Source organism: Anser cygnoides, chromosome 15 (assembly GCF_040182565.1).
Source record: "Anser cygnoides isolate HZ-2024a breed goose chromosome 15, Taihu_goose_T2T_genome, whole genome shotgun sequence".
In the NCBI taxonomy this organism is placed as follows: Eukaryota; Metazoa; Chordata; class Aves; order Anseriformes; family Anatidae; genus Anser; species Anser cygnoides.
Window position 1 is genome coordinate 10,910,921 of NC_089887.1, and position 21,786 is coordinate 10,932,706.

Below are 21,786 nucleotides of genomic sequence, written 5' to 3' on the forward strand. Positions count from 1 at the left end.
TTTTGCATATACTGCAGTTATGGCTCTCGCTGCCAGGACAAGTCGTTTAACACCCGGGGAGCAGACCTGTGGTAGGTAGCAGGGCAGCGGAAGGCATTGCATCCTTGCAAGGCTGCATCAGACCACCAGGTGGCAACAAAGCACCGCGAAAACAGTGAAAGCGACAGCCCCAGCCCTAGCTGCTCCCGTCCAGGCAGTTAGGCCTCCGCAGCCTCCCTGCCTCCGCACCCCGCTTCCTGGCCGGACCCCCACTTTCGTGCTGCAGCGGGGTTGCTTATTTCATTCCTAGCAATATTAGGACCTAGTGATTGTTGTTAATAACGATAGAGTTGGTAGGGCTGAATCAGTAGCAGATTGTAGAATAAGAAATTCTATGCGCCGGCTCAGGGTTGATAGTCAGGTTGTGGCTAATGAATGTGGAAAGGCCTAGTTGCAAATACTTCATACAACAAGTCCCAGGCGAGAGGACTGGGGAGCAAAGAGGAGGAGGAGGCATGCATGGCCTAACCCGATGAGTGCTGGAAGGCCCAGCCAGGTCTGCTGCCAGGCTGAGCTGGGAGGCTGCATGGGGAGGCAAGCAGTGACTGAGCTGGCAGCGGGTGGCAGGGAGCAATGGCCAGGTGAGCAGGAGTCGGTACCGAAGTGCTCTCCCGAGCATGCCTACGGGCTCTCTGCCAAGCATGTCTCCAGATGGCTTTGCCCAGCGCTCAGATTTTTGAAATATCTCCCCCTTACCGATGTCTCGGTGATAAAGCTGGGTTAGTGAGCTCCTGTGCTTTCCGTCTGTCCTTACTTTATTCCCCATTGGCTGGGATGCGTTCAGTGTCGTGGTTTCTACTGTGCCCCACAAGGGTGTTCCCATACAGGAAACTGATCTGTTGCTTGTCCAATCCATGAGCAGCCTTTGCACTTCTCCTATCTCTTTTCCCCCTGACTTTGTTGCATTACTGCAGTATTGGCAGTTATTTAAGGAAACAGGAAAGCAGGGAAAGAAAAGGCTTGTTAATTTGAATGTGAATGGCTTTTAAACATTATTTTAATAGACGTTTTCAGAATATTAAGCATAGTGCATATGTTTCTTTCTCGCTTGCAATAACAGATTTTATGACCTTCCTCACTGCCAATAAAGTGGTTAAACAGTTGTACAAAAATGCCTAGACAATGTTAAACAAAAGAGACACACGGAAAACTATTGCAACAGGGAGACAGAAGGGAAATGTTTAAGTGCTGCTGCTATCTTAGCAAGACCACATTTACATCAGGATATTCCAGTTTGTGTCTGTGGAGACTTGAAACCAAATTTGAGATGCTGATTGAAAGTACCTGGAAAGTTTCCAACTTTGAAGTACGTGCTGCATTTTGCCAAGCCCGAAAATTAAGGAATAGAACAAGAGCAATTATTTTGCCATCTATGCACCCAGTAACATGGTGACATTGCTGTAGGGAGCTGCCATCAGTCACTCCTTTAAGTTCATTCCCATGCACTGAAAGAGTTAATCGTGCCGTAGCAGTCATGGCAACAGCTGCCTTTGATAACTGATCTTGCTCCCACGACCATGCATTGCAAAGGCAGGATCAGAAAACTAATTGCAGCAAAGAGCAATGTGTTCTAATGAACTTTGCTCTGTTTCTTTCCATTGGTGTGGTGGTGGTAAGTGGCTCCAGTGCTCTAAATACACTTCTTTGTTACTTTCATCAAAAGATGTTGCATGAAAATAAAGTACAAACCTGCATCACCTTTTTAGTGTGTGTGTGGTGTTTTGTTTTGTTTTGTTTTTTTCTATGCTGCTTATAACCTGTGGGATGTAATTCCTAAAAACAGTGTTTTCCTGCAGACTTTGAAAAAGCAGAATGGAAGAAATGTTGATAAGACCTGTTTTCAAAGAAAAAATATTTAGTTTATTGAATGCAGACCAGCATAAAGACTGTTGAATACACGAACTTTTAAAAAAGGGGTTACATGTTATAACTCAACTGACAAGAAAGCAAGAAACTTGATTATCTGTTCCATAACACTAACTGGCTGGAATATAACTTAATTTTTCCTGTGAAGTATATTTCCTTGGAAGTATATTACTGTCAGCAGTTTTTAAGGGCTGCTGATATTAATATGCTGTCCAGCATTTCACTCTCCAATTGAATTGAGATCTATAACTTGATAAATTACCATTTAAAGTATTTTCTGTATAACTAAAGTATGATTTTTTCTCTTTAAAAGTTATATTTTTTTCTTAAAAAATCAAAAACTATCCAAAAGCACTACTTTGACTACAAATTGTTTTCAATTTTCTATGAATGTGATATGTATCCTAAGTGCTACAAAGATAATAAATATCTAAAGCACTGCAGATAAAGATGTTTACTCTTTAAAGAGTTCATGTAGAAGAGATTCTGTTGCTGTCAGAATACCAAACTGCAGAAACATAAAATTACTCAGTTCAGATCTATTATGGTCTTCTCTATAAACTGAACTATTAAAAAATAAATAAATTGCTAAATCAAAGTATAAAAGGACTTAAAAGATGGCAAGGTTAAGTGAAATTGCCCACATAAATACTGCACATGGAGCCCTACTTTGGTTTCATCCATTGTATGGGCTATAATTTAGCTCTTGACACAGAAATAGCTGCTTCGGAGGAGTTAAAGTCCCTGACCCCACCCGGGACCCCACAGGAGAACAGCAGAGCGGGGCCAGATGCAATGACTGGGGCCAGACCCCCAGAAAGGGATAAAAATCCCCTTTTCCCCAGGGGGAAAGGGATAAACCCAGGCCCACCGGTGATAAGCTAAGGGATGGTGCGCTAGAATCAGAGGGACTGTGTGCTAGTGAGGTCCTTTGGTCTGCTCCACAAGGTGCTGCGTGCAGTGAGGCGCATTTGAAGTGCTTCCACACAAATGCACGCAGTATGAGGAATAAAATGGATGAGCTCGAAGTCTTGGCCCAGTCCCACTGCTATATCATTGGCATAAGCGAAACCTGGTGGGATGAGTCCTGTGGCTGGTGTGTCGCAATAGATGGTTACGGGCTCTTCAGGAGGACCGAGGTGGGGGGGTGGCGATGTACGTGAAGCAGGGGCTGGACTGTGTGGAACTTCAAGTTGACGATAGCGAAGTTGAGAGCCTCTGGGTAATGCTTAAGGGACGAACAAATAAAGGGGATGTTGTTGTGGGAGTCTATTACAAACCACCAGGCCAGGATGACAATACCGATGAATTATTCTTTGCGGAACTAAGAGAGGCCTCGAGATCAACTCTCCTTGTCCTTATGGGGGACTTCACCTTGCCAGATGTTACCAGATGTCAACTGGGATTACCACACGGCCGCCACGAGCAAGTCCAGGAGGTTCCTAAAGCACCTAGATGATAACTTCTTGGTGCAGGTGCTAAGGGAGCCAACTAGGAAAGGTGCCCTCCTAGATCTGTTGCTGGAGAACAGAGAGGGTCTTGTGGGGGACGTGGCAATTGGCGGCCATCTCAGTCATAGTGAGCATCCCTTCCAACTCGGGATATTCTGTGATTCTATGATAACAGTTAACGGCGATGAGCAAGGGCACTGCAGGACATGCTGTTGGACAGCTCACACAGCTGGTGTGCTGCAAGGGCGGCTACAAACTGTTCCAAAGGGATTGACAATGTCTCTGCTGAATAAGGAGAGATGCTGAGGCCCAAACCAGCTTTTACGGGATGCTGCAGTTGCCTCATGGGGACTAGGCAAATTTCTCAGGGCAGTGTGCTGAGTCTAGTCACTTGACACCCTCATTGATGATTTCTTAAAGTAGCTAGCCCAAGAGTCGATAAGAAGAGAAACAACTTGGCTTTCTTGAACATTACACCAGAAAACATTCTTAACGTTGCTGTTGATGAGTTCAGGAGATGTTCATATCCAAGAGATGATCACAATACACTTAGTATCAACATCTGTGTTAGCAATAAGGACAAAACATCAAACATCATTGTGCTAATTTCAAGCAATGGTAGTATGGGAAAATTAGGCAGCTTATTAAAAAGAAGAGGTAAGGGGCATACAAACAGAAAATCTTAGCAAGTGGCTTAAGGCCTTTTTAAACACCCCTTAAGGCCTTTTTAAAGACCCAGGGGCTTAAAGAAAATGCATTCTACCTGTCAAGAAAGACTTTAGTAAGAACAGAGAAAACTTGGTATGCTGAAATAACAAGGTGAGGGAAGATAGTACAAGCAACAGGGCACCCTTCAAAAACCTAAAGTTAAATGAGAAAAAAAGGAGGGATCACAATTTCTGTCTGATTAAAAGTAAATACACAATAAATCAGGACAAAAAGAATTTGAGATACAACTTCCTAAAAACATCTAAACTAATAATAAATCCTTTTCCAATTACATTAGAAATGGGATGCTTGCCAGGGAGTCTACAGGGCCAACAGATGAGCATGTTTCAAAGCAGATCTCAGAGAAGATAGAGCAATAGCAGAAGAATGAACTGAACTTTTAACAACTTTGTTTACTGTGAAGGATTTTATTAAGGCTCCCAAGCAAAGTCCTTATATCTGAAAGCATAGGATTACCTTTCACAAGTGGGTGTGCTTGGAGTATTTGTTCATTAGGAAGGAAATTAGTAAATTACACAATCCAGATATTATTCAGCCTGGAGTTCCTGCATGTGGATGGAAGATTTGAATACTAGCTGTGGTGCATCGCTCTTCATACAATCCCAGGATAATTTAAGCTGTGAGAGACCTCAGGAGGGCTCTAGTCCAACCTCCTGCTCATGGCAGGGCCAGCTCTGGTGTCAGACCAAGTTGCTCAGGGCATTATCCATTCTGGGCACAGAAATATTCAAAAATAGAGACTGCACAACCTCTCTCAGCAACCTGTGCACCACCCTAACTGGTGAAAAGAAATGGCTCCTTAAATCGTGACAGAAGCTCTCTTGTATTATTTTGGGCATAACACTGAACTTGTCAAGGCCCAGTAGTTTTGATGTAGGTTGGAAGTTAGGTTGGAGTGTGGGGTTGGATTAAATGACTTCCAGAGATCCCCTCCAATTAAAAATATTCTACAATTCATATTTGGCAGAACTATTTTAATTGAGTGCTCTGTATCTATATTAAATTATGCAGTCCATTTAGTTTAACGGAATTAATATTAACATATGCAGAATAATAGACCTATGTGAAACCTGAACAGTATGGAGCCTCCAAGTAGAGCACATTGTGGAGGAAATGGGGATCTCTTCAAAGATGCACACACCATTAGAGGCCAAGTGGAGAGGTGACCTGTAGCCTGCTTGAGATGTTTCAGGAAACAGAACAAAAAGGACTTTTCCCCATCTAAAAATCAGACAAGGAAAGGGTTGGAAATAACTTACTCATGATCAGCTGTGAGCCTGCAAATACTACCTCAGGCTCCCAACCTAAGCAGACAGTCCTTATGCTACTGCTGAGCTTTTTCCCTCCTGCAAGTTCATTCCATTTAAATTCCCAGAAGATTTATTGCATTTTTCTTTTGAACAATTGCTCTTTCATTTTGCCCCCCTGCTGAGGTCAGAAAGTTCACATAGTCCTATGAAAGTTGCCTTTGATACAAACCAGCTGCAGCTCTATAGTTTTTATTACTACATATTGTGGTGTTCAAACCTACCTCCCACTTTTTATACGTATAACCCTTAGCTGCTGTGCTTTCATTCTGTTAAATAGCATCCTGTTTGTCCTTCAGGTTGCTCATACATCTCATCCCTCCTGCCGCTATCCAGACAGACTGATGGCTAATATTTTTCCCCCTCTTTGCCAAGCCCTCACCCTGACTCCCTCTTCTGCCATCTGGTACAACTTCATTGTTAATTTTGACATTGTTATCATACTGCTAAATTTGGTACTTTAAATGTGGCACCAAACTAAACCAGTTTAGCAGATGCCTCTCACCATCACTGTGTGTCTTGTTGGGATAGTCTCACGCAAGCCTTCTCAGCTTCTCACATTACTTGTGCAATTTGGCATTTTCATAGCCACTACTGCACGGTTGTTCATTTTTCTTCCAGTGCACTGTGATATATTGTCGCCTGCCAGGCACAAGCCTTCTGGTCACCAGCCTGTTGTCCTCCTATTCACCTGTTCTCTTCCACTTTAAACAGTTAAGCAATTACCTAGCTTTGCCATGAAGATGTATCTTTTTCACTCTGTTTTGCGTTTGCTATCAATTTCCTGTTTTTATCCTGTGTTGCTTTACCTTTTCCCATCTTCCCAGAGGGAAAGAGTTCTGCAAAAACTGAGATTTGAAATGTTTTAAATCTTCTTGCTGTATGAATAAATTTGCCATGTTCTATAGCTCCTAGCTCAATATAAACTGCATGCAGTATTTTGCAAAATTCAGCTTCAGTTTCTAGAGCTAGCCTGACTGTCCTGCCTTCCTGTGGCTGCCAAACTTAGCATTAATGTTCAGGAAGACTACCCCACTTCCATTTGTCTCTGAGCCAGCAGCCCCAGGGCTGTTGATCCATTGGCTTGGAATTCTCCTTCATTTTCTATCTGAATCATGAGCCAGCGGTGACTTTGTCCTCTGTCATATAAAGGATATGCCTAAATCATTTTAAAATCAAAACAAGTGCCTGGTCAAAAACATTTTTGCCATCCATTTTGTTCCACCAGGAGAGCTGGTAGAATGGAGTTGACTTTTACACCTCCATGGCTTTGTTAAAACTGCACGTTCTCAGACCCATTTCCCTCCTCAGCAGCAGCACAGTAGTACAGTGAAGTAGTCAAGAAGATGTATATATGATAGCATATTCCCTTCTTTACAGTGCACAGTGACAAACGGCAGCCCAGCATAGGTTATAAATTTCAGGTGCTTACATTTGGCCTGGAAGTGTGAATTTCTCGTGACTAACTCTAGAAAACCTACTCATTTAGAAATCTGCAAGATACGTGACTGCCTATAGACACATGAACCCCTGCCCACACATGAGCCAAACCGTAGCAGCTGGTCACTAGTGTACTTACAGACCACCACAGGCAGGGCATGACTCAGGTCAGCTTGGATTCTATTGAAGCTGCATTCCCTTACACTTACCATGGTCTGAGGGCACATACAACTACCACAGCTCTGTAGGCATGGAGAAATGTCTGTCTCTGATTCCTCAGAAGACAAACCGTATTTTTAAATGTTTTCCCTTAGAAAATTATGTATGTCCCAACAACAATCTTGTTTTAAATTACAGTCTTTAACATCACCAGCATTAAAATAGGGATGCTAGAGTGCTTCTTTATGAAAACTTAAATAGCCAGCCCCCCAGCCCCTCCTGTCGACAAGCTTTTTCTTTCTGCTACTTCTAGTCTTGAATGGAATTTGGGAATGTTTTTGTATACAAATGCAGATCCTCTACTGGCCTGGGTCACTCAAAGCTGAATGCTTGACAGTCCTTTTTTTTTTTTTTTTTTTTTCCCCTTATTAGTGACCTTCTCCTTATTGGAAAGTGCATTTGTGATGCTGAAATTTATTTTCTCTTCAGTAAAAATAAAAAAATGAAACCACCAAAATAATACAAAGAACTGGTTCTGGTTTGTTGATGTCATCTCTGCCAGACATACTGGCCCCAGCAAAAAGCCGTCCTTGTATAGCCAATATAAGTAGCCTCTCCTATTCCTCTCTGGTAAAGTCTATTTTCCCAATAAAGCACAATTTCTGCAGAGAGAATATACAGAAACATGAAAACCAGGATACAGAACTTTTTCAAACACATTTGCCTGGCCACCCCTTTCAGAGCTAAAATCAGACTGCCAAATCATATTCTATCTCTTACAATGCATGGGCATATGGATGAATCCTATTTATGACAATAAAATACATGGACATATGAATGAATAAGCAACATTATTTTTCACACAAACATCACCAAATGTACATGGTTTACTCCTCTGCCAGGCAGAAACTGAAAACTACAGTCATTTAAACTGCCTAGATTCTGTCCATACAAATATATTGATAATAAAAGGAAAAATATATTCAAATGAGAAAATGGAAGGGCAAGATGATACCTGTCAAGAGTTAAAATGTTATTTTCAGAGCCTGAGCCAAGCTATTTGTTTTGAGGAAGAAGTCAAATTTTCATTAAATCCAGCTCAGATTTGGTTGTTCAGCTATAAGGGCTGGGATGCAATGCTCATAAGGTCTATACGATTTCAAAAGACTTTGCAGAACTATTGTAGGGTGAGTGTAACCCTAGCAATGTTGCCAAAAAAATGGAAGAGATACAAATGAATTCATCTGTAATTAGTGTTTTAGGCACCGCCAAAGGCATAGTGGGATATAAACTTTCTATGAATGTGGAAGCCAGATGTCTGGGTTATAAAAGAGCGTGTTTGACATTTCTCAGCACTGCTACATTTATTGTAGGTACTTTTGTTTTGGGGCAACCATTTTGCCAGGCCAAGGAGTCTATGAATATTGAAAAACTTACAATCTGCCAGTAAGGCTTTGCTTCTTTAATTTTAGCAATACAGAACATAAATTTTGCTTCTAGAGTTCTGCTTAAATGAATCTGTAACTTCTTGTAATAATTTAAACATGTCTGAGCAAAGTTAGCATTGGAAAAAGTAACAAATATTAATTAAACTTTCACCTTACACCAACCCAACAGTCAGCATCTTGCTTGTGAAGAAATTCACAATCGTAATTCACTGACAGAAAAATTTCTAATTCAGGGTCAGAAATGGATACCAAGATCCCTTGCAGCAAATTAAAGAATGAAAGTTTTATCTGGGTAGCAAGCATCCTTTATATTAGAAATATTCCTTCCGTGAATGGGGAAAAGTTTCCTATTTACCCATTAAACATGATATGAAAATAACTGTATAGAGCAAAGCAATTTAACAAAAGGCACAACACAAGAAAGGGAGGGATATAAAACTACTTGGCGTGATATAGAGCAGGTGTGCATCTTTGCACTGATTTGTTCTGGAGGCGTTAACCCTGGTCAGCAGCTTGAACTGCCAAGTGCAACCACATCCAATCCCTTTCTGGGAGGCAACTGTTGGGATCAACTTTCAACTCTACTCAGTGCTATAACAAAAGCACTTGTAAGAGAGAATCACTACGGCTGCACTGGCATTGCTGTGTTGAAAATCCACTTGCACCACCCACAAAAACACAGCCTGAGTTTTCACAGTCTGTTTTCTGCCAAACTGTTCAGTAATCTGAAAGCAGGCCCTTTTATACAGGGAATACAGAAGCCACAGCCCTCTTACTCTCCAGCATGCTCCTATATGGCACCTAGATACCCTGATCTGTGGACAGATGCTGATAAATGTGTCCTGTTTTCACCAAATACAGCCTAATATCCATTGCTGCGTCTTTATGTGTGCTGTTTTCTTCATGCATAACCAACCTATTCAAAACCTGAGTCACAAGCAGAGGCACATTATGAAAGGGCAAGCAGGATGTGCTACCACCTTTGAGTAGTCAAATGCAGGGAACAGCACAGACACGCAAGACATCATATGTACTCTTTTCAGGTGGAAAGACAATAAGCTTCCCACAGGAGAAGCATCTTTATAAAAATCACTAATCTAATGAGTCATTTGGAGTAAAAATTACCTGGACACAGAAGCTGGGTTACAGTGGCATTATGGGTCACTACCGGATGATCAAGATGAGAATTGTTTGGCCAGTGAAGGATGGAGGGGCATGAAGGAAAGAGATTGCTCCTAAGCTAGGCCTCATACTTTGCAAGAGTTCCTCAGCAAAAATAACATTTTGCAATCCATAGCACCATACAATCACGCCTTCTGAGTGAACACATCATCCACCAAAGAAAGAGGATGGGAAGTATTGTCTTATCTCTGACCTCAAAGATATCTCTGGAGAGAATACTGTCAAAATATCCCACATGATGATGGTCCTCTTCTCACATGAGACACCATTTTTTTCAGAAGAAAGGGTGCCTATAGATCTAGTCTTTGAGTGGCACAGACCTGGAGTCTAAGAAAGAATGAGCAACACCGAAACCTGTTTAAAATATCAAAACAAGCTACTCTGAAACTGACACTTAGGAATGTCTTGTCTCTGATCAATGACACTGGATCAAGGAAATTGTAGCTGGAAAACAGTAAAACAAACCGTTGATTCTGATGTATGCTTTTTATGAGACCTTTCTGTCAGGACTGCTAAGGTCTTTGCTACATACTATCAGAAATGATTTTTTTTTACCTGGTCAGCTTAGGAACAGGAAAAATTGCTTTAGCAACCTTGTTGTGCTCAACTCAATACCTCCATGTACATGAGATTCATCCTTAGTAAAGTAAAAAGTCAAACTGAAGAACAAGATTTCACATGGTATCAATATTCAACCCACCTTCAAGTATACCATTGTGGAACTTCCATTTATTGACTGCTAAATTTGTGTAAAAAAAAAAAAAAGGCAGTATTTTCTCTTAGCGTCATCTAAGAATCATCAACAGAATTATATAGCTCAGCCTATAGGCTTTGAGAGCTAAGCGCGTCATTGCTGAACAAAGACTACTTTGGGTCAGGTGGGTACCAAACAAAAAGACAAAAATGAGGCAAAAGGAGCAAAAGGTAGCCTAGATATGAAATGGAAGAATGAGAAAATATGCATAGTTGATGACATACATAGTAGTGATCTGGGGGAAGAATGTAGAGTACTTCCATCCCAACATTCTTCTCCAAATCTATATTTATATATATATATTTAATTTATATATATATATATATATGTCAATCCTGTTGATTGACTAAGGTGAAGAAAAAATTGCCATTTTGCTGGACAAAGTGTGGACAAGGGAAGAATACTGGAGAGGACCAACAATTCATTTCAGCCACAGTAAGAGAACAAGGAAAGGATGAGTTATGCTGATAAATAGGCTAAAGAAAGAAAATACAGACTAGAAAAGGAGATTCTGAACCAGAGGAGAGAAGATGAACTACTAAGAGGGGTCCATTCCAAGGTAGAAAGAAGAACTGGGAACCCAGTCCAGTGGCTGCTGAAAAAGACATTACCAATAAAAGAGAAAGCCCAGAAGGACAGACCTGTAAGAAATGACAATATGAAGAAAAACTACATTTTTTTTTTTAAACTGTTGATTTAAAAACAGCATATTATCCCATGCAGTTGACACTACTGGTATAAAGTAAATAAACGAACTAAGCACAACAAACCCCCCATCATCACTAGGGAACCCAAGTCCTCTCATTTTACTGAATGCTGCTTCTGTTTCCTACTAGTGAAAAACAGCCTGATTGAAAGAGTTCCTTTGCAAATACTATCATTATTTTAAATCCTCTGGGAAATTCTTTTTATGCTCAAGTAAATACTGAATAATAACAATTTGCACTGATTTCATAAGAAATAGTAAATGAAAAGGGGGATAGTTGTAACTCAGGAAGGTAGTTTTTCTCACAAAATCAGAGAAGAGCTATTGCTGCAAAAATATTTTTAAAGTTCTTGTAGCTACAATACGAAAACTACTTCTCTGTAGTGTTCAAACCCTTCTGCTTTACTATGAAAGATAATACCACACAAATACAAGTTAATCCAGGCATCTGAACTGCTTTCTGTAACATTTCCATTACCCTTTCCATTTTTATACACACCAAATCTGATAAACAGAGATTATATAAAGAGAAATCTTTGGAGCTTTATAGCATAAGTATAGCAGAGACTAGTTTCTTTAAAAAAAAAATGTAATCCCAACACATACATACAGTCTGGTCTAATAATTAGTAGAAAGCTGACTTCTGACTTTTGTTAGGAAAAAGAAAAAAAATTATGTTAAGAGATTCTCTGACTTTGACTTTACTTTGTGCTAAATATCTTTAAATGCTTAAGATTTTAAAAGCTCTGTATCACAAATCATTTAAAAAAAAGAAAAAAAAAGGAAAAAAAAGAAAAAAAAAAAGGAAATAAATCTCTGCTTTATTTTGTCTTTTTCCATACTGACACTATGTTTGTTCCTGAGAGACCTGTCTGCCCAAAGAACAAGAATAAAGAAAGTAACAAAGAACAGAAATAGAAATCTCTGTTAGGATTAGGAGTAAAAACAAAATCTCAAAAGTATTTAAAACAAAATTATCACAGCCAAAAAATTGGATGCTCATCTCCCTGGGGGATGGGCACCAAAGACTGTCCAAAAGTTGATGCCAGGACCAGAAAACACAAGTGACAGAGCAGTAAACAGAGGGGACTGGTGAGAAAAGACTTGTAAAAACAACCTGTATTCACATTTGGAAAAGTGTGATGAGTTAGGTGCTGGCAACCACTTGAAAGATAATCCTGAAGAGCACTAGCTATCTTGTGAAGACATGCTGTCAAAGTTTAAAGTGCACTGTTTATTTCTCTCAGCAGGTAGATGAGCCTTTGAACATGGAAACATCTGTATGCAATTCTAAATGAAATGCCCTTCAATATAAAAGTAATTGAAATAATAATCCTGTGGTCATCTAAATAGCTATCATCTGTATCTCTTGCACGCCATTAAAACCAGCTAAGTAATGTTGATCATCTGGCTGCAAGATGAAATGCTGAAAGGACTGGAACATGTAGTTGTATGGTGCAATTCCTACTGCAGAAGGAGGACTGCACACAGGAGCACTCCTCTAGCACAGGCCACTGGAAAAAATCTGGTGTTGAGGTAGTAGTAGATGACATTGTGTACAGGCAAGAGAGGGCAAAATGAAGGCCCACCCCTGCTCTGCCAAGCTATTCCATTAACCTTGCAAATTTGTCCTCATAACTGTTCTCACAGAGCTGCATTTTCTAAGAACTTCCTAGCTTACTTTTAAAAGAAAAAGTGTGAAAGGAGAAATTTAACCTGGTCCTTCCTGGCTTTCTTCAAGGAGCTGGAGCAGCTACCACCATATTCCATTCTGAGGGCATTAAGGCACAGGACAAGCTTTGCATGTTGAGCCAGTGTGTGACTGAGAGTACACAGTGCGACGAGAGTATTGGCACCTCTCTTGGTGTGAGCCTGTGTGGCTGCACAGCTATTTCCAGGGCTTGCTTTAGTCCATCCGCTACGACTGCTCTGAGAGTCTGCAAACATCCCCATGGGCCTGGCAGGGTGTCTAAACAAGGCTGGAGGGAAGTGTCACTCAGTCCAAGGCCTAGCAGGTACATGCAGTTTCCTCCCTGCATAAAATTACACTCATCAGCAAGGGCTGCAGAGCCGTTATGGGACCAATGTGGCCAACCTCAGCACTTGGATACAAGGGCTGTACCTTGTGTCCACAACAGGCCTGTGTGCAGATGGCACCACCACCATCATTGGGCGCCCTGGTCTCCTCACAGCACCCAGCATTCACCCGGTAGCTCTGAGCAAATGGGGAATGAGGTCGTCAACTCTGAGAGACAGGCAGCCAACAGGACAGGACAGCATACTTCTCTTTGGAAAGGGGATATGACACAGTGCTCCCCACCATCTGGCAAGTAAGGCCTGGGTTCGCTCAAATTAGTTCTTGCTGTCTGCACAGACCAGAAATGTCCTGCGGACCCACTGCGAACAACTGTGAGCGCTCTGTGTGGAGATGATAGCCTGTGAAAGGGGCTCCACCTGCTATTGTGAAGGACACAAGTTCTGCTCACTACAGACATTCAAACCTGAACTCTGAGGCTTTGCTGACTTCCAGAGCAAACCCCTGAAGACAGAGAATTACACAAGGATACTCACAGCAGAATCAGCTCTTCAGTTTGCTGCTCATTAGCCCAGAGAAGAAAAGCTGAAGTGCTGCTCCATCCCTCCTCCTCTGGTCAAATCCCTACCCTCTGGTATGTAGACAAGGCATTTCTCAGCTACAGATGATGATTCTTTTCGGAATTAAGACGTGACGCTCCCCCTCGTCTAGCTCGGCTGTCAGCACGATGCAGTTGTCCCCGAGGTCTGCCGAGGAGCGCGGCAGCTCAGCAGCCGTCCCTGCTGACTGGCTTCTGACGAGTTTTTCCTGCCTCATCATACTACAAGCAGAGTACAGCGAGTCCTGCAGCCTGCAGGTGTCTCCCAGCAGAGGAAGCTGCAGAGCCCCTGGGGATCATGTGTGGTCCCCGAGCAGATGTTGACTTGCTCTTGGTGCTCTTCGTGAGACAGACCCTCTCTGATCCTGTCAGCGTGCTGAAGAACACCGACTATCAGAGGACGGCCGCACTCCCGCGCCTGCAGCTGCTCCTTTAACGTACAAAGGCAGGATTTCAAGTGAAGAGAAGAATGGGAGTCTGGCTGCAGTGTTTCCTTCACAGCTATAACAACAGACTGGAGGAAGCTGAGAGTTTTGGTGCCTGGAAAACTGGATTCTAAATCGTGAGAGGCTTTGAAACACCACCCCGCCCCCCAAATAAAACAAAAACCTTTGACTTCTCTCAGCAGGAGGGGGAGGGAGGGCGGATTTACCATGAAGACAAATCGAAGATGCAGAGCCCTGCTAGCAGTGAGTCTGAATCTGATGGCTCTCCTCTTCTCCACAACAGCTTTTATCACAACCCACTGGTGTGAGGGCACGCAGAGGGTCCCCAAGCCGAGCTGTGGGAAGGAGAAGAAGACAAACTGCCTCAACTACAGTGGGAATGAGACTGCCAATGAGACAAACCAGAATGTGGTTCATTACAGCTGGGAGACAGGAGATGACCGCTTCCTTTTCAGGTATTTTCACACTGGGATCTGGTACTCCTGTGAGGAAAATATCAATGCTTCTGGTAAGTGTAAAACAACTTCCTTCCAGCTTGTGTTGCTTTGTGTTTGGCTCGGCATAATAGACAAGCTGTTCTATGCTGTATCTTAATGCAGATTTGCCCTGCAGACAGAGGCAGAAATTTAACATTTTTTTTTTTTTAAACACAACCTGTTTCCAGTGAGAGCAAAGATTTGATTGTTTACCTGCTGGCTGATGTGGGGTCTGTGCTCTAAAGCCGGATGAACCTCTGATAAGCAATATGTGTTCCCCCTCATTGGGCACTGCAGCCAGAGACTGGCCAGTGCTTCTCTTCTGAGAGCGGCTCCATGGAGCGCACAAAAGGCAGCGGCTCTTAGTTGTTATGGAGATCCTGACATTTATCCCATCTAATTGCAGTTGTCCCCTAAATAACCCAAAGGGCAGTGGTCTGAATGACAGTGAAAGCACAAAGCTCACTGTTTTTATCAGGCTGTAGCCTAGACATCCTCATTTCTAGTATCCATAAGTAAATGAGTACTCACAAATCCTTCCTGGTGGCTGGATTATATATAATATATATATATTGAAGTAGAGTAGCGAAAAGGTAGTTAAAGGACAGAACTGGGCACAAGAAAGCTTATTCCTGTGCCCTGCTCAACTGTTTACTTACTGAGAACCACAAGAGAAGACATCTCTTCAGCTAATCAGTAAAATCATTAGAAAGAAATCTCTTTCTGTACCCTGGAATTCACCAACAAATGAGCTACTGGAGGATGGGTGGAAGGCAGACCCTACTCCCAGAGCTGTCTGGTAGAGCTAGCATCCAAGTTCTGGTTTGGAAGAGCTTTGCTGCCATTGTCTAAGGAGTGGATCAGGAGGTTGGTCGTTCACCACTATTTGGAGAGAAGAACAGCTAATCATCCTATGTGTCTCCTAAGAGACACAAACCTCTGTGATAATGGGAAGTTTATGGGATCTGGTAAAACACTGTAAGTGTGTACTATGAAGTGGGGCAAACTGTGAGCAGCACACAGTCCATTTCAAAGTAACACCCTTGACATTAGAAAAAAGACTACTTTTGGAAATATTCTCAGGCCATAGCAGACTAAGTGAGCAGCTTAAGACCCTCCAGCCTTTTGAGCATCGTAGCTGGGATTGGCACAATCAAACATGCCTAAGTTTCTGGCAGACATTGCAAGCTTTCCAAGCCAAGCTTTATGTTCAGGATAACTTGTAATTCTGTGACTCTAGCCCATTCAGAAAACTGAATTATCTTTGTGTGAAGAGAAATACAGTGCTCTATTCTGTACTGAGTACACAAAGCTGTGCTGTGGTGAGTGATTTTAGGAGGTAGCTGAAAGCCAGCTTTAGAAAGTTATGGTGAAACCAGGAGAAAGAAGGTTGTTTCTCCTCTCCAGCACACCACTACAGCAGCCACATGTGTGTTTCCTCTTATTTAAAACACTAACTTGCTGAAAAAGAACATTTCAATTAGCAGACCAAGAATGACTAAACTTTAGAACCCAATCAGATATAGGGATATATTGGCTTAGACAGACAACTGCCTTGTTCAGGATTTATAATAGTGGGGTTTTGTTTGTTTGTTTGTTTGTTTGTTTTCTGGTAAGGACGGGAACAGTGTAATGGACACAGATTTAAATTTGGTCCGCAGAATGTCCACATAAAACAACCAGTCTTAGTCCAGACTTTCAGGTTTCTAGTACCTATGTACTCTAGTGCATTGTCATGGCCTTTTGCAGCCTAATTGGCAGTCATTTCATCTAAGCTCTAGGGCAGTAAGGCCACCAGCCCGCCCCAGTCCAACAGCACTGGGGTCATTGCTTATACATACAACTCCTCTGCTCTGCACACCTGTGTGTAATCAATTCCGTAGGCTGGTCACACTGCCCACAACATGCATACAGACTACACTTCTGTAAGTATAACAAGTCATATAGTCACCATGTTGTTAATAAACACCCTAAGGATGCCAAGAGAATGTCAAGAAAATATCACTTAGCACACAGACAGCAGTGTATTAAATCAGTCAAAATCACTAGCTTAAATGCACTTCATACTTTCAATAACACTTTTCTTAAAGTTTTACCAATAGCGTACTGAAAATGACTGCGTAAGAAATTTAGCCTTGGTACTCTCATTAGTCCTCCATTGCTCCTTAGTCCTCCATTGCTATAAGTTACTGACTCCATAAAGTGTCAGCATCTTCAGAACACCCTTTGTTCAGTTCGCAGTAATATGTCCAAGATTCTCACTCAATCCACATACAGAATGTACCATCACCAACACGTTGTATTTAGCCAAGTGCTGTTCCTAACAGGTGTTGTAAATTTACCACACTGCTAACACTGTTATTCTGTGTCTTGGAGATCCTTCACTCTGGGTATCAATACCACATATTCCATACACAAAGCACTATTCTGAAGGATCGACCCATGACATTCCCATAAATATACTGTTTGCTGAACACTCTTCTTTTAGCCCCACCTGATGTCAGCAACAACCTTCATCTAGGCCCAGTCCTTTCAGCAACCAATCTATCTTCTCAGCTCTGTCAGCAGTACACATGGGCACAGACTATGATCAGTGCCATTCCTATAGTTCCTCACATATCCCTGATTCCTTGCTGCAGATGTTTGAAACAAAGCAACATGAATCCCACCTGCAATTCCAGTAATGCTCTGTGTTGTTGTGATATTGTCAAAACAAACAAACAAACAAACAAACAAAACAAAAAAAAATTGAGTGTCTTCCCTTCTCACTGCTTATCTGAAAAGTCCGTTAAGATTACAGGTGCAGAGGTGCAAAACCATGCCATACGCTGTCCGTACACAGACTAGCAAAGCGTGCTTTCATCATGCTGCAGGTTTCTAGGTTTCACTAACATCTCTAACAGAGATGGAATGTTGTGATTATTTCTGAAATATTTTGTGAACCTAAAGTGTTTTGTTTTTGTTTTTGTTTTTGTTTTTGTTTTTGTTTTTTATCCAGCGTGCTTAGGACTGCTGAAGTATCTGAAAAACGTTTTGCACATGAAAAATAAAATTGTGAATTCTAGGAAAAAAAGGGACTCAAGCATATATATTCCATTTGTGTGTGCGTCCTATAACTATTCAGCACAATTTCTGACTCAAAAGTATGCTGAATCCCAGTCTAGTAAAAAGGGAATGGAGGTTCTCCCTTTCAAGAGTGGGTTCAGTGCTTTGGATCCCAGGCAGGTAGATGTACCTTCCGTAAGAGCAATACCTCTAATTTCCAGAAGGGGATCAAGCTAAAGCATACCCTATCAGCTGTATAGCTCATGCTTGTCACGAGTCCCATTCTGCACTTAGACGCTCCACAGAGTGCTTGGTGCTGTGTTCCAGGTTATGAATTCCTTACTATGGCCAGGCGACTCAGAGCTGAGCTTCCTATTGTTTTATTTCGTTTTGAGTATGATCTTTAGTACATATCTTATTTCACACCTGCTGTCTGGGTCTGTGCTTGTGTCAGTACTGGACACTTCACAGACTAGTGATGTACTAATAGCAGCAGGGATAGAAAAGATTCAGTGGTAAACTAACTGGTAGATATTCTGACTCAAGAATGTAAATAACATAAAATAAATAACACATGAAGTAGCCAAGGTGGCATACCTTATCTTATTGAGAACTAGGAAGCAATAACATTTTTGCTCATTAGAGAATTTATTTGATTTTAATAGAAATAAAACATAACTCAGATCTTGTTTAAGTGGCTAATAAGTAGGCAATCTCAGTAATAACATCCACATTTCAGAGGGAAAAGCAGCATAAGTACAGCTGTCTAGGTGCCCTTTAAGAGTACTGTCCCATCGAATAAAAAATGATCCCTTCCATGTTGCTTGCCATGCTCCACAGAAGCCAAGGAGATAAGGAATGAGTATACATAGTCTTGGTTTTATTCTTGGAATTAAATTTTAAGCACAAGGTGTCTGTAACATTTTGCATTCTCTGTACTACCACATATTCATTAGCACTCTTTAAGGAGTAAATGGTAGAGTGGAACTTACACAATATGTAAGGAGGTATCAACGTGGGCCACAAATAAGGACAATAAATGCACATTTGCAAGATCCAGAGAACTAGAGAGGTGTATCCTGCAGTCATGAATAAATCTCTAACATAAAAAGACAAGAACTTGCCATACATTTTCACAGATCCATAGCAGTACTGCTTCACCCTTCTCTCCCCCATGATGTGATAATAAGCATACGTGACTCACTGTAGGCAGCTGTCCAGGGAGAGGGAAACACCTTGTGAATTTATAATTAAAAAGCAAGAGGAATTGGGAATTATTATTGGATTACGAGAAATGTAATATAATTGTCATTACTGAAACCTGGTGGTTTTATTCACATGACTGGAATGTAAAAATTTCTGGTTACAAATTGTTTAGGAAGGAAAGAGTAGGTTAAAGAAATAGAGGAGGTAGCACTCTATATTGAAGATACAATTTCCAGTGATGGAGAAACTGAACTCAGGGGACCTGGATAATTTTCATCTGAGAATGTTGAAATAATTGTAACATGAAAATGCAGCTTTAGTAGCAAGAATCCTTATTAAGTCTGCATATTTCTGTATTCAAAGAAGAAGACTGGAAAAAATTATACAGGCCACTTGACCCAACAACATTAGGACAGGTTTTGGGGAAGTACTCAGTACAGGGCAACAAACTGGTTTTGTCAAAGCTAGGCTTTTATCAAAGGTGGGCTTTTATCAAAGGTAGAACTTTTAACAAGATGAATACCTTCTTGGATAAGAGTAATGCATTACACCCAGGCTGTATGGATTTACATAAAGTATTTGATAGGATGTCCCACTGAAAATTCTTTACAGAACTACAGACAGCAGAGAGAGTGGTAGCAGTGTGGTGATAGATATAGACATACTTCCAGTGGAGAATGCTAAATAGCCAAAGCATCTTCAGGCTGGAAAGAAGCCACAAAGTACAGAGAGCTATGATGGGGATCAACAGGGAAGGACAGAGTTAAATCTGTTTCCATGATTTGTGAACTTGAGGGTATAACAGACAAATATTCCTTCCTAAAGAGTTCCCTGCCATGGAATGTCTTACTAACAAGATTATTTGAGAGCAGCTTCCAGCCAGGAAGCCCCCAGACTAGCGATGCAGTACTGACACCAGAAGGGGAGTACATGGGTGAAATCACTCTAAACCTGCTCTTTTGCTCTTCCCTAAATATCTGCTAGTGAACGATGATACAAAGTGGAGCAGGTAGAAATTTTGCTCGAAACTGTGGTGAAGATTTTATCATGTAATATTTATTTTGATGGGGATAAATAGAGAGGCTGTAAAATCATTAAAGAGCAGTCTTACAGGGAGGCTGTGTCAAGTAATATAGAAAGAGAAGTGATCACTGTGGAGATGAGATGTATCTAGTGGTCCTCAAATTTGGTCTTGGGAAGATTCTGTTATTGCAGGGATTAACAATATCCAGGGAAAAGAAGTAGGAACACAATTCATGTCATATAATTTCTTAAAAAAAAAAAAAAAAAGGCAACATGGATCCCACAGCAAACATGTGGACATTAGCAAATTCAGATGTCTGTGCCTAAACTAATCAACATCATCATTACAGTCGGTAGAGAGTAATGAGTATTTCTCAGGACATCTCAGTACTTACAGGAATCTTAATTTGAAGAGAACAATCCTACTTTAAATGGATTCCTTACATATGCTGTGACACAAAGTCTGGAAATATTGGCATTACAGAGGAGAGATTTAACTCCCTAACTAAAAATGTGAGCTAGAGGGAGTGAGAATAGTATTCTATCAGTATCCTGCTCTATGTGAGCAGGGTAGTAAGAATAGTATTGAACTAATTAAAATAAAAAGAAATTTAAAAACACCAACCTCTAAGGAATAAAATTCTGTGAGGTCGGGGGTACTTATCAGTGGTAGGCAAAAGATAAGAAACAAGCTGTGGGTCAGCTTTTGACAATGAGGTGACTGCAAACTGTCAATTGCTGCAATATAAAGGAAAAGTGTTATCTTATGGAAGAATCAGCACCAGTGCGCATTTTGTTAACACCATAGGTAGGGTAAGAAAAAGGGGGAGTGTGAAATAGATGCACAGTGGGATTTCTAATGTAGTTAAGGAAAAGAGAATATCCTTCAAGGAAAGAAAAGAAAGAACGGTCCTCTTTAGAATAACAAATTAAAGATCAAGAGGGGATATGATGATACCATAGATGTATACACACACACACACATACGTGCATGCACATATTTAAATATCAAGAAAAGAATATGAGTTAAGTAATTAGTCATTGAGAAACAAAATGAAAATCCAACAAGTGGTTCCCAAAAAGTGAGTCTCTGGAATTCACCTCCACAGAGGGCAGTGTGAGCAAAGGAAACCAATGGGCAGAAATCCATACCTTTTAAATTCACAGAAAGACCTGCATGAAAAAAGAGGAGTATTTCCATCATGAGGAAGCTTGGCATGAATACTGCTTAACTGATTTGTTTGTATCTTAAGGAGGTCTGAAAGAAGGCATCTTGGTTTGACTGCCTTTTGCCACACCATGTTTATATTATAGTAAATTATATTGCATCCATACTTTAGGGTTTCCACTGGTCACTGATGGGAGCCAAGGAAAAAAATAGTTGATGCATGCCATGTTTTCTGGAGGGTTTTATGCCTTCTCAGAAGCATCAGAAATTGGCTGCAGCTGGAGACTGTGCAAGGAGGGTGCTTTGCTGCTGTCCACATTATTACAGCTTCTCGGAATCTAATTGTTATGGCTGTTCATGCACTGAACATTAAATTGATGATCTAATTTGGGATCAGAAGAGAAATCTCCTCCAGGTTAGATAACAGGAATGGTAATGGATTTTTGGCTTCCTTTATAACAGGGGGAGAAGGATCCATTTCAGAAAAGCACCTGTGAGATCCTTTTAACAAATCCTGGGTTTTTGCTTGTAGAATAAGGTAGTTCTGGCCATAGGAATTTAAGCTATATGAAAAGAGTCCTCGCATCTGTTTGTCTTCCTCACGATAACTCGTTCTCTTCCTGTGGTACATGACAGCTGTGCTTTCTGTTGTGGTCATTGCTTTGCAACAGACCTTCAGGTTTTTATAGGATGACGGGGAGGTTTTGT

The 21,786-nt window shown here is 41.1% G+C and overlaps 1 protein-coding gene and 1 long non-coding RNA gene across 5 annotated transcripts in view; one reads left to right on the top strand and one right to left on the bottom strand.

The window, feature by feature from the left end:
- Positions 1-21,786, bottom strand: part of LOC125182834 (uncharacterized) — a 31,561-nt gene that overhangs the window by 2,356 nt on the left and 7,419 nt on the right. For both annotated transcript variants that reach the window (XR_010825057.1, XR_007163453.2), the window contains exon 2: positions 13,649-14,495. This is a non-coding gene — a long non-coding RNA (uncharacterized lncRNA). The remainder of the gene's footprint in view (positions 1-13,648; positions 14,496-21,786) is intronic.
- The window catches only part of GSG1L (GSG1 like), a 64,608-nt gene continuing 57,189 nt past the window's right edge, over positions 14,368-21,786 (top strand). For all 3 annotated transcript variants that reach the window (XM_048064095.2, XM_048064089.2, XM_013176902.3), the window contains exon 1: positions 14,368-14,668. In XM_048064095.2, coding sequence (XP_047920052.1) covers positions 14,368-14,668 — 301 coding nt within the window. The remainder of the gene's footprint in view (positions 14,669-21,786) is intronic.